The sequence below is a fragment of the Balearica regulorum genome, chromosome 1 (genome assembly GCF_011004875.1).
Source record: "Balearica regulorum gibbericeps isolate bBalReg1 chromosome 1, bBalReg1.pri, whole genome shotgun sequence".
Classification (NCBI taxonomy): Eukaryota; Metazoa; Chordata; class Aves; order Gruiformes; family Gruidae; genus Balearica; species Balearica regulorum.
The window spans coordinates 53,883,611-53,902,280 of NC_046184.1; the positions used below are offsets into that span (position 1 = coordinate 53,883,611).

The 18,670-nt window shown below is 47.6% G+C and overlaps 2 protein-coding genes across 6 annotated transcripts in view; both read right to left on the reverse strand.

Moving 5' to 3' along the window:
* Positions 1 to 713: 713 nt before the first annotated feature.
* On the reverse strand, positions 714 to 6,528 carry TMEM140 (transmembrane protein 140). Of its 2 annotated transcripts, none has more exons than XM_075749973.1 (3): positions 6,106 to 6,528; positions 2,938 to 3,053; positions 714 to 2,171 (listed from the first exon to the last, which is right to left on the reverse strand). In XM_075749973.1, exons 2-3 carry the CDS (start codon positions 2,948 to 2,950, stop codon positions 1,561 to 1,563), a joined length of 624 nt encoding a protein of 207 aa, XP_075606088.1. In that variant the 5' UTR covers positions 2,951 to 3,053; positions 6,106 to 6,528; the 3' UTR covers positions 714 to 1,560. The 2 variants fall into 2 exon arrangements, with proteins under 2 accessions (XP_075606088.1, XP_075606081.1); XM_075749966.1 differs by having other exon boundaries at positions 714 to 2,174.
* A 4,966-nt stretch (positions 6,529 to 11,494) lies between these two features.
* AGBL3 (AGBL carboxypeptidase 3) overlaps positions 11,495 to 18,670 on the reverse strand; it is a 30,035-nt gene continuing 22,859 nt past the window's right edge. For 2 of the 4 annotated variants that reach the window (XM_075749869.1, XM_075749863.1), the window contains exons 14-16: positions 15,425 to 15,473; positions 13,952 to 14,160; positions 11,495 to 13,273 (exon numbers count right to left, since the gene is read on the reverse strand). In XM_075749869.1, the coding sequence (XP_075605984.1) occupies positions 13,014 to 13,273; positions 13,952 to 14,160; positions 15,425 to 15,473 (518 nt within the window). In that variant the 3' untranslated portion in view covers positions 11,495 to 13,013. Of the gene's footprint in view, positions 13,274 to 13,951; positions 15,278 to 15,424; positions 15,474 to 18,205; positions 18,401 to 18,670 lie in introns of those variants that run through there. The other 2 variants (XM_075749878.1, XM_075749888.1) reach the window with 2 other exon arrangements.

Here is an 18,670-nt window from a genome sequence, read left to right on the forward strand (position 1 = left end):
ACTCCTTCATCCTCAGGGGGAGGACTCCTCACATTCTTCCTGTGCTCCAGCGTGGGGTCCCTCTCACGGGAGACAGTCCTCCACCAACTTTTCCAACGTGAGTCCCTCCCACGGGCTACAGTTCTTCCTGAACTGCTCCAGCGTGGGTCCCTCCCACGGGGTCACAAGTCCTGCCAGCAAACCTGCTCCGGTGTGGGCTCCTCTTTCCATGGGTACACAGGTCCTGCCAGGAGCCTGCTCCAGCGTGAGCTTCCCATGGGGTCACAGCCTCCTTCAGGCGTCTCCACCTGCTCCAGCGTGGGGTCCTCCGCAGGCTGCAAGTGGAATCTCCACTCCCCATCATCCTTCCTCCATGGGCTGCAGGGGGGCAGCCTGCCTCACCATGGTCTTCACCACGGGCTGCAGGGGGATCTCTGCTGCGGCGCCTGGAGCACCTCCTGCCCCCTCCTGCACTGACCTGGGTGTCTGCAGAGTTTCTTACATCTTCTCGCTGCTCTCTCTGGCTGCAAAAGGTCCCACTAGGTTGTTTTTTTCCTTCTTAACTCTTCTCCCAGAGGTGCTACCACCGTTGGTGATTGGCTCGGCCTTGGCCAGCAGCGGGTCTGTCTTGGAGCTGGCTGGCATTGGCTCTGTCGGACATGGGGGAAGCTTCTAGTAGCTTCTCACAGAAGCCATGCCTGTACACCCCCACTCCCACCCCCCACCCCCCCCCCCCGCTACCAAAACCTTGCCACACAAACCCGATACACTCTCGCACTGAACTGGTGTCTCAAAGGCTGCTGGAGTGCTGGGCTCAGCCCTGTAATATCAGTGAGGACAAACCTGGGGCTCTGCACCAAAATCTTTTGCTTCCTTGTGGAACCCCCATTATGAGGGCTGTGTTAAATTGTTAGGCTGCCCCTCCAGGTGTTCTGCTGCTGCTGGGGTTGAATGTGGGCCACTTCACCTGATGAACTACAGCAGAGGCACTCCAGATACTGTTCTAGCAGGTGAAGTACAGGTGCTCCTGCTGAAGAGAGTATTTTCATTGTGCCTCTGGTGTTGCCACCACTGTGATGGCAATGTGAAGCCAGAGCTCCTCGAGTCACCATTGCCTCAAAAGACATCCCTGGTTAGTCCAGGAGGTGGAGAAGCAGCAGAGTCTCTTTGGGCAACTGCAAGAAACGAGGCCTGCTTGCTTTTCTGCCTGCCTGTATTTAGGCTAGATATGGCCAGAGGGACGTGTCCACTGGGTGCTGGTTCTGATCTGTCCCCCACAGTCCTCTGAGTCAGGGCCAGAAATGCTGTCTCTGATGTGCCCCAGCCTGAGGGGTGTGTTACATGCTGCTGTTGCCAGGACGCTCCCACACTGTGCTGTGGGTGTTGGTGCCTGCTGCCCACTCCCTACAGGAGTGCTGCCAGCTGGCAGCTGTATTGCAGAGCATGGCTGGACATGGGCCTTTGGACTAAGGATCAAATTCCTGCCAGTGACTAAAGCTGTAGTGAGATTACCGTTTTTAATCTGTTTATCAATAGCTCTTGCATCTTCTTCACTGTCAAACCTCAATGGGCAGGGCCTCCTCAGTAAAAGGGCTTTGACATGTGTGTGTGCTTGTCCCAGCTGAGGTACACAGTGGCAGTGAGAATCTGGAGCAGTAGCAGAGCCTGAGTCCCAACCAGTGCCAGGAAGCCCCCAGTGAAATCAGAGAGCTGGATCCACTGCGAGGTTTGGAAAAGAAATATACCCAGGCCTGCAGACAGGCCTATCATCTTGATCATGAGTATGATGAGGATCACCTTCCAGCCCTCTCTCTCCTCTGCACACTTCACATGTGCAACAAAAATGGGGTAGAACATGCTGAAGACCAGGCAGGCATACACACAAACCCTGGCTAATGCCATTCCTGGTAGGGTGATGCCCATCGCCTGCAGGTGCTTGTACTTTAGGCACTGCAGCTCCCCAGCTGTCTCGTTCCACAGGCAGAAGTTGTAAAAGCCAATACGTTTGTCAGGGAGGTCGACCAGGTTCCCAGCTTTCCACAGCAGTGCGTAGAACATCAACGCCAAGACCCCGGCAGCCTCGAGGAAGATCAGCGCACAGAGCAGGTGCCCGGTGCACCTCTGTTGCAGCAGACCCATCCTGATGCCTGCATGCTTTCTTGATACCATGGGAAAGCCTGCTGTAGGGATGCCTGCTGCAAAACATGAAGGGGGGGACCCCTTGGTTGTTGCATGTTATGGCACCCTTCCCAAGGTGTGCTCTGAGCCTGTGTCACTGAGGTCTCGGGACTCCCCTTGCAAGTACAGCAGGAGCGTCTCAGTCCTGCCTCTGTCTGTGCTGTGCTTGTGTTACTGGGTCGAGGTGGGTGCATTTTTGGTCACAGCAAAAGTGGCTTAATGATATCCTGCGCATGGACCAGTACTGGGAGGACAGCGTGGCTCCCTTAGCCCCACATGTGCCCTTTGCACCATGGTCTCACGTTGGACTGCAAACTGCAGTGCTGGGAGGGGAGTAAAACACTACTGTCTGGTAAGGAGAAGATTAAGAGCTATTCTGAGAAAATGCTTTTCTTTCAGTTCTGGTCAGACAAGGACATCCCTTGTGATCTTTGGACAACTGAGTAAAATGCAGGCATGACAGGGTCTGAAGTGCAGAGCCCCCCCTGCCTCCCCACCACCCTCACAGCCCTGAGAAATCTGGTGCCATTGATGCCACAAGTTTCCAGCACCCACATGCCCCTGAGGCTCATGCATGCCCATACATTTCTGGGCACAGCAGGGCTGATTGCCCACAGCCCTGCTCCTCACTGAGGCTGGTAGACATGGTCCTTCTCTGTCCCAGTTGCCTGAAGACACGTGGACTGGCAATTGTGACACCACAAAAAGGCACCATGGACCCACCCGCAGCCACTCACCCTCCTCTGGGGCCCAGGGGAGATGGGTGCTAGGGAGACAGACCTGTGATTGCCATCCTCTTCACTCCTCTCTCAGACTTCCCAGCAAACCCGACTCCCTGCTCCTCTCCCAGAAATGTGGATTGTCCTCAGTGCCCACTTGCAGGCTTCTACTTTGTGCTGAAAAACAGAGAAGTGGCATCATGAAGGGGTATCAATGGCTGCAGAGCCATGTGGTATCACAGCACTGGCCACCCACGTCTGCACAGAGACGCAAACACAGAGCAAGGAGCTCAGAGACCTTGGCTTCAAGCTCAGCTGCTGGCTTGATGCTCTGCAAATAACCCCTTTCCTGCCTTTGCCAAGCATTACCTCCAATGAATCATTTACCAGCATGCTGCAGAATGAGACCTCACGTACGTGTAATTTCACCAGGGATTGTCTTGCCCCGGTATCGCCTCTTGGTTTGTCTGTCTTTACACATGTTATCCTGCAGCCAGGCATTGCTGTTCTTCCTCTCCCTGTCCCACAAGGGCTCATGCCCGCCCACTGTTCTCTCTGCCATCCTGCCTTGCATCCCTCAGAGGGAGAACAAGCTGCACTTGGAGGGGGCTCTCTTAGCCAACCGGCTTCTGTCAGAACTGGGAACTGGGACTGGTACAGCCCAGCCAGCTCCTGGCCATGCCCACTTACCAACCCTTGCTGTCGTATTTTTTGAGACTGGTTTCCTAAGGAAGGTAGGCTTGTAGAAACACGGGCTTTTTGTTCAATCATCTCATGTTACCTTTTGTTTATTCCCCCTCCATAAAATACAAAAGCAATTAAAAATTGTCCTAGTTACACATGTTTACTAGAGAGGGGACAGAGAATTAAATTCCTAGCAGGTTCGTGGAAATACATGGCAGGGGTGAAGGAGAGCCACCTCAGAGACCCTGTGCTACTTTGTGATCTCCGCATGTGTGAGGGCCCAGGGAAATCCCATGGTATCTCTGCCTTCTCCTCTGCTTTGAGGCTCATGTCTTTAAGGACCTATTTTTCTTTTCGCAGCTGTGATGGTGCAACACCACACCACTCCCCTGCTCTTGAGCTGCTTGGTACTTGGTGCAATTTCCACACACACACACACTTCTCGGGGCCACATCCATAGGCAGCAGTCTAGAGCATTAAGGCACCCCCTTAACGTGCCTGGCTCTTTCTTCATTTGGCAATGGTAGCAACCTGGTACATCTGTACTTGGATCATGAAACTGTTCCTCTCCTGTTGTTTGGGAACAATAATAACAATCAGTCAAACACCTCTTGACAGCCTGGTCATGACCCAAAAGGAGGTGATGCCAGAAAAGTTCTGAGTCCGCGCAGCTGGTGAAAAGTACCAGACTATTTCATCATCCAAGTTGGGCCGAAGTGGAAAAGTACCTGACAAAAGTCAATTATCTCAGATCCTATAAGTAGCAACTCTAAATGAGACCTGGATCGCAGCACCTCCTCTGATTTGAGACGCCTCTCAAGCACAAACTCCTTGAGGACCGTCTGCTGACAAAGCTGACGGGAGGCCAGGGTGAAGTCAGCGTACTCGAGACTCAACCATCACCCACCGAGGAATGCTAATGCATTGTATTTACTCTAAACTCGAAGAGGGAAATTTTAACCATAAGCTAGCTTCCTTCATCCATCTCTCTACCAATTTATGTGTATAAATATACATATTTGCATTCACGAGTGTGGGTGTCATATATCACTGGGCCCAAATATTTCTATCTGTGTGTACTTGCATTTTGTGTTCAAATATATATATGTACCTATACTTTAAGATACCTTATAGTGAATCGTCATCTTTGAATCTGTAATTAAGACACTGTTTTGATCACAATAGATCTTACTGAATGACTTTTAAATCTTTCAATTAGTCAATCATTGAGTGCTGCTAAAATTCAACCTTTGATTTAACTCATTCTGTTAAAAAATTTTGAATTGCTACTAAATCATAACCGTGTCAAACACCTTCATCCACGACACTAGTGGTTCCCCTCTGCTCACTCTGCCAAATTGCAGGCAGATTTGCCCCTCAGACACCTCCCCAGCCCAGCAGGTGAATCCCAGTCCGCAGGTGTGGCTGTGACTGGGACAGAAACGTGCCTGGTGCAGGTGCCCTGTGCCAGCTGGGGCAGAGAGTGCATGGCTGGCCTGGAGGTGACATACCAGGGCAGCCGCAGCCGCAGCATCCGAGGCTGGTTTGGAGGCAGCAAGGCTGAGAAGCAGCGGATAAACAGGAAAGAGCTGTCACTCGGTGTCCAGCTGGGGCTTTTCCCAGACGTCTGCAGCCCCTCTGCCTCTAAGGGGACACCTGTGACTTTGGACAGGACAGTCTGTGGCTCTACCTCAAAGGTGCAAGAAAGAGGAACCTGAGCATTACGCAGCAAGCCCCAGTCCAGCTTCACCCCCTTGTTCCTGTGCAGGCATCGCTGGAAGCACTGGAATTTACCATGGGAGAGCTCTGTGTCTCAGTCCCCCAGGCAGAGAGGAGCTCCATGTGCATGGCGCAGGAGCTCCCCGAGGTGTTTGTGTGCGAGATGGGGCTTGTAGGAACCCTCTGTGCTGCTGGGACCGCAAGGCCCTTCCCTCTGCTGGCTTGCAGGCAGGTGAGCAGCGAGCTGCTGGCCGAGTGCCTGGGCAAAGGCAGCGGGACGGGGCGGTCAAGGCACGCAGCTTCAGCACAGGATCTGGCCTCTGTACAAGGACAAACATGTCTGTGGAGCTGCCGAACCCTGCTGCAGCGAGCAGGCTGAATGCAAAGGGGTGAAAGGATGGGCATTTTCTCTTGCACCGGAAAGTCCCCCAGAAGACTTGGATTTCCTGCATCTGCCTTCCCCGGCTGCCGGGGGGGAGTAATGGCGAGCAAGAGCGGTGGGAAAGGAAGGCAGCTTTAGACTTGGCACCTTTCCTTCAAGCCACCTGCTCTCCCCCAGGATCCCTCTTTCCCTCTCAGGCAGGATCAGGGGAAACTGCAGGTGAAGAAAGGCTGACAAAGCTAAGCATTGCTGGCAAACAGAAACCAGCCAGCGGCGCACACATTAGACTGCAGAACTGCCCCGAAAGTGTCCCACGGCTGGGGAAGGACCTTCTCCCTCCCACACGTTTGCACCCCGCAACACCACGTCTTCGTCTGGCAGCCCCCCCTCTCCCCCAATGCCAGCAGCATTAAAAAAGTGGGGGACTCAGTGGAGGATACTTACAGGCTGGGTGCGGAGCCAAAACACACTGGAGAGGGCCGAGGTCCTGCCCTGGCGAGCTGAGCTGGTCTGCAGCTGCTGCCAGGTCCTGTGCTGGCTGGCCTCTGACACCACAGCCCGTTTTGTCACAGGCAGCTGCCTCTGCTTTCTGTTTTGGTTTTGAGGGCCATGGGAACCATGGGATGCTCCTCCCTGATACTGCGTCATCTAAATACGAGCAAGAAAACAAGCTGAACCCACCCACTGCCGTCAGAGCTGGGGACAGGTTTGGACTTTCTTCTTCCAGCTGTGCTAACTGACGTGAATAACTGACCAGGTCAAGCTCAACCAAGAAAGTTGTGCTACTAGAGCGGTTTGCACGTCCGTGGGAGCTGAAATGAGTTTGTTTGGACACTTCTGCAGAGGTGACTGTATCCTGTGCTGACCCTGGTACCGCAGCACTGTCGGAGTTCACTGACTACTTTGCCCTTCTTGCACTTTGAACGCTGCTGCCCGCCCTCTGCTTCCCAGGCCCAGCTTCACCCCAGCTCCCCCTTGCCCTCAGACACTGCCTACGCAGGCACAGTGCAGGAGAAGCAGCAAGTTGCCTGCTGCAACAGGAAACCTGTGAAACCTCGAGTTAAGTAAGGGGCAAAACTCTCCTTCCTTTAGTCCTCCTGGCATGACGCAGAACCATTTGTCCTGTCCTGTAAGCAGCCTTGGTGGTGTGTCTGACAGCTAGCCATGAAGCTGTTCACAGAGTCCCACCTAGTAATTCCATATTTAGGCATGGTCTGGAAACCTCCAGGTGGTACATAGGTTGTGAGCCTGTAATATTGGCACTCACATCCAAGAGCACAAGGTAGGTGAAAGGAAATACGGGAGGAAGCCCTAAGAGAAACTCAACAGATAGAGCCATCAGGCAGGTGGTGACGGGGAGGTGCCTTCCTATATGGTCTGTTTGTGTGGAGTAATTTTAGCCTTGAGAAGTATGGGGATTTGGATCGAGGTGGTTCAGATCACAAGATGGCTTGGTGTGCTGGTTTTGGCTGGGAAAGAGTTAATTTTCTTCTTAGTAGCTAGTACAGGACTATGTTTTAGATTTGTGCTGAAAAATTTGCGCTGATTTTGTGTTGTAATATAGAGATGTGCTTACACAGAGCCAAGGTCTTTTCTGCACCTCTCACCACCCCACCAGCGAGTAGGCTGGGGGTGCCCAGGAAGTTGGGAGGGGACACAGCTGGGACAGCTGACCCCAACAGACCATAGGGATATTCCGTGCCTTATGACATCACGCTCAGCATATAAAGCTGGAGGAAGAAGAAGGAAGGGGGGGACGTATTAAACTGTCTTTGTCTCAACCCATGAGTTTTCTCACTTTTATGATTCTTTCTCCCATCCTGCCAGAGGTTAGTGAGCAAGCAGCTGCGTAGTGGTCAGCTGGCAGCTGGGGCAAAACCACAACAGTCCTTTCTGGCACCCAACGTGGGGCTCAAAGAGTTCAAGATAACGACAGATTTGATTGGAATGTGCCAGATGATTGAATTTATAGCTGTTATTGCTGTTTAGCTATTAATTGGCAGGCTCCTGTGCTTGCCATGGGGCTTGCTTTCCTTATTGTATATTAGAGTCTAGTCCTCATTAGCGGCTGCTTTTTGCTTTCACTGTTCGCTGTACTGCTGTACGGCTTATCATCAGACTCTGCTGTGCCTGGGAACATTTTGATAACAGCAATGGCCATGTGCCTGGGCTGGCAGATGGCCAGGGCATCACTGCTGCTTCTGTGCTGCTGGACCGGACAGGCTGGAGCTCCAGTGTGAACTGGAGTCGAAGGGACTGTGACCTGTGGATGAGCCCACGTGGGAGCAGGACACCCCGAAGCATCTGTGGCCGTGAATAAGTCCACATCTGAGCAGGTTTATCTCAAAGTGTCTGTGGTCATGGTTATGTCCGTGCCACAGCAGGTATACCTTTGAAAGGACTGTGGCCCAAGGACACACATGCTGGAGAAAGGACACTTGAAGCATCCTTGCTGTGCATGAGGTCATGCTGGAGCACCTCAAAGCGTGTGGCCACGGATGAGCCCATGACAAAGCAGGTTTACTTCTGAAGTGACTGTGGCTGTGGGTAAGGCCACGCTGGAGAAAGTATGTCTCTGAAGACATTGTGGCCCATGGAGAAGGCCACGCTGAAACAGGTGCACCTCAGAGCGACTGTGGCTGTGGATAATAAGTCCGTGCCGCAGCAGGCATACCCATGAAGAGACTGTGGTTCATAGATAAGGCTCCACTTGGAGCAGGTGCTCCCCTAAGGGACTGCAGTCTGTGGATAAGTCCAAGCCAGAGCAGGAACAAGGGGAGGACTTCATTGCTGTGTTAAACCCTATAACCTGGCCCAAAGGGTCCAGGGGTGGAGATAATGTAGTGGAAATACCTTTAAATTGTTGTAACTTGGGATTTGAGTTGCACGTTATAGGAATTACTATAGCAGGAACCATCTGAACCAATGGAGGACAAGCCTTGCAAGAAGCAGTGCAAGTGCAGCAGTGACCTGACCTGATCTGGCTTTGGTGCCCAGTAACTCCACACAACACACCACCTCTCCCGTCCTGAGTGACCGCCATAACACATGGAGCCCAAAGTCATGGGCTAAATGAACTTAATGGACATTTTGTGGACATTTATGGACATTTTACAGATGTTTCACAGGGGTGGTCCATAGGCTAAGGGAATGATATCTGTGTATTATATCAAAGGATGGAAAGGGGGGTAGGGTGGGTAATGAGAATGCATTGGATAGTGTGGTACCTGAGCATGATGTAAATGGCATGGAATAAGCAGTGGCACATGTGCTGGTTTTGGCTGGGATAGAGTTATTTTCTTCATAGTAGCTAGTATGGGGCTGTGTTTTGGATCTGTGCTGAAAACAGTGTCGATAACACAGGGATGTTTTTGTTACTGCTGAGCAGTGCTTACACAGAGCCAAGGCCTTTTCTGCTTCTCACCCCACCCCACCAACGAGTAGGCTGGGGGTGCACAAGAAATTGGGATGGGATACAGCCGGGACAGCTGATCCCCAACTGACCAAAGGGATATTCCTTACCATATGACATCATGCTTAGCATGTAAACCTCGGGGAAGAAGAAGAGGGGGATGTTCAGAGTGATGGTGTTTGTCTTCCCAAGTAACAGTTACACATGATGGAACCCTGCTTTCCTGGAGATGGCTGAACACCTGCCTGCCGATGGGGAGTGGTGAATGAATTCCTTGTTTTGCTTTGCTTGCACGTGCGACTTTTGCTTTACCTGTTAAACTGTCTTTATCTCAGCCCACAAGTTTTCTCACTTTTACCCTTCTGATTCTCTCCCCATCCTGCTGCGGGGGGCAGTGAGCGAGTGGCTGTGTGGTGCTTCGCTGCGGGCTGGGGCAAAACTGTGACACTTGGGCAGGGGTTACAGTGCGAGAAATCAGGTGTGGGGGTTTGCTTGCAGCAAATAAAGCCTAGCAGGCCATAGCTGCTGAGCTGAATGTGGTGAATGGCAGGGACACAAAAAGAAGCCTTGGGGCTGAACATGGCTGTTATATAACACTGGGGCTGCTGGCTGGGAAATTAAGGAATGAGCAGAGACCACAGAGGCGAGACCTCTGTTCCAGTGAAGAAACATACATTGGCAGGAGGCATGTTTGTGCTCTCGAGGGACGGTCACACAGTTTGGCCTCATGCCACTCATATTTCTGTCATTCAGGGAGGAAAAGGGTGTATGATTTGGGTCTGGTGATGACCAACTCCTTAAATGACCTCAGCACTGCAAGTGAGGCTGCTGTTTTGCTGCCACAGGCAGAAGGCACAAGCAGCTCATTCACAAACATCCTCACTTTGCATTGGGGTCCTGTTTGCTGGGGCAATCATGATGACTGCCACAGTGGTTCTGCTCCATCATGCCACAGCCCTTCTCCCTTGAACCAATGTCCTCCTAGATCAGTGGCTGAATCCCCTTTCCATCTCCTGCAACTGAGCCTTCATGACTGTCATAGATGGCCACACATCCTGGCTTTAGCCTTTGCACACACTTCCATCTCTGTGGCCTTCTCTGCACTGCTCAGAGCAATAAATACACTATTTGGCAATGTTACCCTTGGAGTGTGGCATCTTCCTGGCCAGAGCTGGTTGCCTGATTGTGCACCTATGGCAGAAGTGCTCCTCAGTGTTTCCCAAGGAACTCTATGTCTCCTCCCCTGCAGACTCTCAGTCTCTGCTGCTTGTAATGACTCCTGGGATGCCACAGCTGCCAGCCGGGAGAGGTCCAGTCAGCCTCTGGCTCAAGACTTGCCCTTGGTCCCAGCTGACCTTTTGATTCTGGAGGCCTCCTTCCACATATTTGGTTGCCTTTCTGGCAGGTAGTTCCCCTGCCTTCTACTGCCAGGTGTTTGGGTAGGAAAGATTGTGCCTGAAGGCAGGGCAGGATGCAATATGCCCTGCCGTTCTCCTTCCTAGGGACATTTTACAGGTGTCCCCTGGCTGCCCCTTTGGCTTCAGATGCTCAAAATCCACCTGATGATGGAACAATTGGGGGTGACAGGTGTGATGGGTGTGGGGTGGGGTAAGCAAGATGATCATCATGTCTCATGGAGAAAGAACTGGAAGGGAGAGGAGAAAGAGAGCAGGCTTCCACATGTGTGCCTAGAGGATGGAGTGTTTGGGCTGCTGGGACCTGGTGTCTGCGGGTGGGAAAGGAAAGCACTTCCCAGGAGCCAGCTTCCACTAAATTCCTGTGTGATTGTTTCTTCTTGGAATTGTTTCCTGAAATAGAAATGTCATTGCTTGTATTCATTAAGGACATGTTCACATGGCTTTAGCGTGGAACGAACTGCTCTGCAGCTCTTGTTTTCTCATGGTGCAGTTAGAGCACAAACAGCAACAGTCAGCAGTTGTAATATTAGCAATCACAAGTAAAGCATAAGATGAACTGGGACTTTCAAAAGTGTTTTGCACATTTTAGCCTGCTGTTTTAAAAGTAAGGTACTATACTTGCTTCCCAGAAGTTGGTCATGACCCTGGTTCTCATTCCTGACGGAATCTCCACAGCAGAAGTCTGTTCCCTCTAGTTATTAAAAAACTCTCTCAGTTATAGCTAGTACTGCCCCATTGTGCCATACTTGAGGGATTCCCATGGGAGTGCTCAGGCTGGTGAGAAGAGACGCTGGACTTCACTTCATATTCTTCTACATTGTTTAGAAATCACTTTTATTCAGAAGAAATTGTAACATGATTATTTTTTTTTCTCTCATCTGTAATCTACTGACAACTAAAAATAAATAGATCTCAGTGAAATGAAACCAACTCTGCTTCTCTTCATATAGCTGCCATGAGGAGGTTGCTGGCAACCTAAGAGCTGGAGTCCAAGGCAGTGTGCTGCATTTAGGATTCCATGCGACTGAACCCTAATCTCTTGGGGTATCACATATGAGGCTCCCAGAACTCATTCCCCAGGACTGGTGCCCGACTGGCTGCAGCCTTTAGCTTGGAAGGTACCCTTCTTCACCATACTTGCATCCAGTTCTAGCTCTGACCCACTTGTCTCTGTGAGGCCTTGTAATGATGACTTGTGCCTATGTGTCTAATTTTTTGTCTTTGTTACCCCATTTGTCTCACTGTAATATGACATGATTTTTCCTTTTGTCTCTTAAACAGAGCACATACAGGCTGTATGGGATGTTTCCTTCCAGCAAAACATTTTAAGTATTTTAAGTATATTTGGCCAATTCTTTCTTTTTGCAGATAGAAATAATCTAGCTCAGCCCCTCTCAAATGCTCAAAACTTGATGGCCTTGATTTTGCAGCAGTAGGTTCCAATGTACGGATTAAAATGGAGTATGCCATACAGTCAGAGATGAGGTAGAGAGAGGAAGCCCGCTGACTTGCTTACTGGGCAATCTAAAGTGCTAGGAAATTTAAAGGAGGCAGAACTCATTTACCTGTCTTAAGCAGTGTATTTTTCATCTCTTCTCCCAGATCTCTGTACAATGCTATGTACATTAAGAAAATGCAAACTATGCAGGTACATGACTGTAATAAATAAAATATTACCCAGATATGTAAGAACACATGAATGGCCGTACTGGTTTAGGCCAAGGGGCCATCTATCCCAGTACCCTGCCTCCAAGGTGACTGTGTGTGGATGCCCAGGGGAGAGCAGGAACAGACCAAACATATCCAATACTTTTCCCAAGCAGTCTCCTAGATTCTCACTCTTTTCAGCTGAGATTTCCCAAGCTGTATGTGTCTATTCAAAAACTCCCAGTGCTCTATCTATAAAGTTCATGTCCACCTGAATCCATGTATGTTTTTTGCATCCCTGACATCTTTTAGCAAAGAGTTCCACAGAATGACTATTTGTGCACAAATTTTATGTCAAATGTTTTTGAGTGTAACATGCATTTGGTTTGTTGGTGAAAGGGGGGAATGATTTTTGTGGCTTATCACTCTCTAGTTTCTCTACTATGATCAAGGAATGGTGGCTTCAGCTGCTTGGTGAATAATCCCTCTCCTTGAGAATCTTAGGGAAACTTCCAAATACAGTAAAGAAGGAAAAAAAAAAAGGAAAAAAAGAAAGGGGGGGGACGACCACTTAGCTCTTCACAGAGCTCTTTCTGGAAGTGCAGTCTGCCTCACAAAATCAGTATACATAAAAAAATGATACTTTATATTCAGGAGGGACTCCCAACTAAACTGGTTTAGAATTTGGGATACTTCTTCATGTAGTGAGAGAAACTTCATGTGTACATTAAACAATGTACATGAACTATTTTTCAGGAAAAAAAAAGAGCAAGAAGAATTTTGATTTCTGCAGGTATCTACTCCCTTGCTGGTAGAGTCATAATCCATAAACAAAATCTTGGGAAATTTTTAAGCAAATCAGACACATGACACTTTCATGTGCCTTCACTGGCTGAAGAACTGGGGCTCCAAAATATATCCTGATACTTTGCAGCATGTTGTCTGTTCTCTACTTCAGGCAGTAAGGGCAGAGAGAACTGCAGTATGTCTTGTGCCTGGCAGGATTTACTCTTCTCAACATTTACATCTTGGCTTGCTGTCCTGGTTTTCTTGGGCCTTGTGCTTTTTGAGGGGAGCCTCTCCTTCATTTTCCTTTCTTCCTTTTTTGAATTGTTCTTTGCACTATGATCATGACCTGAGCCAAAAAGGAGGAAAAAAAAAATCTGTATCAACTACTACAGAGTTGCTACGTACTAAAAAAGTACATGGCTTTGGTTTCCTTCACAAGAAACTGTGGTATCATGGCAGAACTATTTCCTTTCCTAAAGGAGAGCCACAGCATAATTCAAAATCTAGTACTAAAATGTGGAAACTTCAGCCATAGGCACAGGACCTGGTTTTATTGCTCCAGCGATATGATTTCTATTGACCCCCTCTGAAAAGGTTAATTCCAATATTTCACAGAGTCAGACCATACATCCCTTTATGGCATGCTGATATGTATGCCAAGCAATGACCTGATGGCTAGAGCCTCTCCCACCAGTAACTGCAAAAGAATAGCGCAGGGTCAGAGGCATTATCCTTTGCCATTAGGTTGAGATTTTCCAAGCTCTTTTCCCTGGGCTGTTCACAAAGAGGTTAATGAGCTTCTGGACCTCTATTGCCTCAGCTGGGAAGCTCCATGAAACCAGTTCTGGTATCTGTCACAGCGTATCACCTGCTGCTGAACACGAAGTTTTCCAGCACTGCTGATGTACTGCTACCATCTGTCTTACATCTTTCAGTACCTTGAGATAGCTAGATCAAGAAACCCACAAAACAGAACTAAATCCTATTCTTTTGTGTATTTTGAATAGAACAGTAACTGAGAAACCTTTTAAATATTGAAATGTCTTCTCTGCTGACTTGGAGACACTTTTGCCATTGTGTTTCTTCATCTTCTGGGAGACCAGATTAAAGCTGGATGAATGGAAATTTTCTCTTGTGGATAGGATCATATCACGGCGCACACTTTTTTCTGCCTCCTGTGGCACAGATGGCTTTTCATGATTGCCTTTACCATCATGAGTGAGACTTGCAGAGCTAAAACACACAGAGGTCAGGCCAGAAAATATTTTATCTCCACGCAAATTCATGAAAATATACACATGAAGATGACCATGTAGAATAGAAAATCCTTACAGGTAAAATTCTTGCTACTTTAGTCTGAAGCATTTCCTAAGAATCATATAAGGAAAAGACAAAGGACAAAAGACAAAAGACAAAAGAAGTAATTTACTGTATTTCAAACTACAAAGAAACACAATGCCACCATACCATCTTAAGGACACTATTGCCAATATCATGTAGCCACTATACCACTATTCCTTCTGAGTCAGCCAGAAGTAGCCATCATAGAAAGAGCAGAGGGTTACCTTATCATCACAGAAGACAGACACCAAAGACATTTCTTTCCTCTTTTATCAGGGGAAAGCCTAAAATTTTCAAGTTTGGGTAGCAAAGTCTGAGCTGTAAGGTGCAAAGCAGGAGTCCTTGAAATTGTTTAGTGTGAACAAATTAATATGTATTATTTCATAAGGTGTTTGTGGCAGGATCCACTCCAATCTAGCTAGCTAGTTAACTCCACTTTGCTCTGTTACCCAACAGCAGCCACATGTACGCTTGGCAAGACACAGAACATTTTATACTATCAGTAGGTGGGTACTTATGAAACACTGATCGTCAGTGTTACTGCCATGGGCCATTGCCCTCAATGTACAACCTTCATTGTTCATCGCCAATGCACCAGAACCTAGAAGTGAAGGGAATGCACTAGCAATGAGCTATGCACCAGCACCACCACAATATTGTGATTTTAACATATCCAACCATTCTAAAGTAGTAAATTTCTGTTTTGGACTCTCTGTGCCACCTACCCTGCCTTGCCCTTTATTTACCCACCTCTGCCCAGTTTCTTAGTAGCTGGATGGCCCTGTCTTCTCCCTCCCTCCCAAGGCATCAGCAATCATCCCTTCCTCCAGAAAAGCACCAGATCAGTGCCTGTGTGCTGGTGAGTCCAGCGTGGCTGAGGAATGGAGATTCAGCTATGTGCTGAAGGAGGGTGCTCCAGATGAGATAGAGGAAAGAGGATTCTCTGCTTCTCTAGTATTGCCTTCCACTGCAGTGTCAACCATGGGAAGAAGTGGCCAAGGACAGCTGTCTAGTTTGTGAATGAAAAACAATGAAGCACAATGTCAGAGGAGCATAAAGAGGAGAGTGAATTTGTAGAGAAATCAGACTGGGATCATTCTCTCACTCCTGTTTTGTGAAAAATGCTAGAAACCTGTAAAATATAATAGCATCCTACCTGAAATAATCTCCTACTTGTTTGGCAGAGGCTGTAATTGGCAATTTTACTGTAAAAAGTAGAAAAAAAATATTGAAAGTGCACATCAGCTCTCTTAAAAAAACCCCAACACAATGAAACATCCAAATTTTATCTTGGCTGGTTCAGACTCAATAACTGGCTGAGGCTGATACAGTTACTTACCGTAACTCTACTTACTCTACTCCACTTAAGTAGAGTTACTGTAAGTAGAGTTACAGTAAGCAGACATTGTTGGACATCAAGCCATCTACTCAGATGACTAGCTGTGGGGATTAAGACATTTTTCATATTGAGCAGATTGTAACTCACATGCCCACTTCCCCTTCTTCATCTATTGCCTAAGAAACGCTGTTTTGAGATAAAGACACTCTACGTAGCTCCTAGTGAAACTGTTCCATATGCATAAAACTGTGAATCAGGAAGTGAAGGTGCCAAAGGCAACATGATTATTTTGTTGTAGTAAGCATGCAGCTCTGCTGAAGAACATGTTCTCAGTGCCTGCTCCAAGGAAAACAAGTGTTTGACATTCAGATGACACTGGACTAGAGATAACAGACATCTCCAGAGCAGGAGTACTATGTCGAGCCCCACTGGTCAAACAACATGGGTGGGAGTGGGAGAGAAGAAGAGCTGGTGCCACCTGACTGATCTGGACAGGCGATGTGTTCATGAGCTGCTCAGCTGCCAGTGCTCCCTGCAGGGTGACTAGCTGGGTAAGAACGAGGTGCCCTGGGACATGGGCTGTGCCAGCACCCAGGGAAGCTACAAGTAGTGTGGCAGCCTCCAGAGTGGTGGTGCCACTGCATTCAGGCAGCAGCTGAACAGGGGACCAGTGCAGGTGAGATGAAAATACCTGAGTGACAGCAACCTTCGGGCTAGAAATTGTTTCCTCTCAGGTACATACATAGCACCTGCCTTCATTATACTCCCGGCTGATAAGACATCTCTAGAAGAGCAGGAGGAGGGAGAAAAAGGGGATATGAAGTGTTTTAGAGGCTGTGGTGTAGTACTCCAGTCCAGATCTAAAACCCACAGTAACAGAATATTAAAAGCCAGGATTTTTTGTTTTTTTCCTTCCTCTAAGCGTCAATTCCAGGAAAGCCTAGAAGAACGTGATCTGTAACGTTTTTACCCTTGAGCATGGTACACAATAGCTAGGAATAAACAGTTGCAGCTGGGGAAGAAAGTGCTTTAGAGTCACCGAAGATTGCAAAAACATTTTAAAATGCATACTTTATTAATCTCCTCTTTGGCAGGCAAGCCCGCATAAGTCAAAACACTTAAATGTACCTAACTGTACCATACTTAAATTGTACTTAAACTGTACTTAACTGGACTGCTTGTACCACAGAAGCCAATTACAGTTGTAATGATTTGTGCTCAGGCTTAGAGGCTGGCAGAGGGGGAGCACCTTTTAATTTCCTCTCTCCCTCCATACTGCAGGTGGCTCATGTACCTTCTTTCTCAAGACATGGATCTCCAGCGCGTCGGCTGGTCTGACAGGCACAGCCCCGGCACTGATGCCAGGTGAAGACATCTCCTCGAGTGACAAAATCACTGCTGCAGCCCAGGCCCCTGGCCTCTCTCTCAGCACGACCTGACCTGGCAGATGGAGCCCACCAGCCAACCATGGACCAGGTTAGCTGCAGCTGGCTTCCGTGCTGCACTGCAAATAACTCATCTGCAGGGTACCATGAGGCAGGAAACTACTGGGTAAGGTCCACGATCAATGGGTGAGATGAACCAGGTCTGACAGTGTATGGGGAGGCATGTCCCTTGGACACAAATAATATTTACAACATTTTGAAGCTCGTTTTATTCTAAGCGAAGAGGTGCTTTATACTGTTGATACTGAATTTCATTAATAATATTTAACCCCCTTGGTCAATGTAAAGTAGGGAGGGCAAAACACAGGAAAACCCTCCAATTATATTTACATAGATTTAAAAAATGCATTAAGAACACAGGATACCCTCAATCAATTAATCCAGTCCTCTCCTATCACAGGCACATCCTTCCTACAAACCCATTCACAAACCAAATATTCATATGTTAGTTTTCCAGCTACCATGCTACATTGGTTTGGGTTTGGGTTTTTTTTTTGGTTTTTTGTTTTGTTTTGTTTGCTGATTAAGTTCTCCAAGATAAAAACAAAGTAATCATAATGCAGAATAGCTCTGGATGCATGTCTGAGAAAAACAAGACAGGAAATTCAGAACCGAGCACAAAGTCATTGCTAAAACATACTGCTACAGCATGACATTGTTAGATTGTCAGCACCCAAAGCATGAAAATCACGTGAATCAGGATTGTCCTAAGAATAAATTCCAGTATCCTTAATGTAGGCAGAGAATAAGTAATATGTTCTCACATCCCTCTGTTTAACTGATGGGTGATAGCTTGCTATGAACCCATAAAACCCATAGATTTATATAAAAACACAGTAATACGTATGGCTATTTTTAAATATTTCTCATCTGGTCCTCACTGAGGAATTCTAGATCTCTGTTCATGAAAATAACAGCTGAAGTACTGTTCTGTGTAATTTGCTGACATGACATCTGGAAAAGATTTTAAAGCTCATTTCAATGAGAAGAATCCTTTTTTTTTTTTTCTTTTTGTAATTCTCAGAATATGTCATGAGACTTGTTTATCTGTGTAGGAGAGGTAAGAACTGAAGAGAAATGTATTACTGGCTTTGCAAAATTTTGGCAATAATATGAGCTGTAAGAATTTTTAAAAAGTGACACAATGCTGTAATTAACACTGCTCACAAGTGTTTATTTGAATAAATAAAAATAATAACAACAGCTAAAATCAATGAATGCTGACTTATGAAACTGTGAGGTGAGGACAGGCAGCTTTCTATTCAGGACATCATTGCTACTTTCTTCATAGATTAATTTGTTGGTTTTGTATGCTTGAGAGCAGACTGTTTCACGGCTTTGTGGGTATCTGTGAAGCCAAAGTTTGACACTAAGCATAACAAATTCCATTGTTTTTCAGTACTCTGTCCACAGCAACATTTTCTGTTAAAACCCTACCAAAAACTCTACCAAACCCTATCCTTAAACTCCTGGGTTGAATAAACTCTACATTCCTGTAAGAAGCCTATTCTGGTTTAATGTGAAACGTTACAATTGTTAAGTTTATGAAAATCAGATTTTTTTAGGCCTGAAAGAACCACAGATCATTTCATAATTTGTTTCACCTACCATGAAAAAC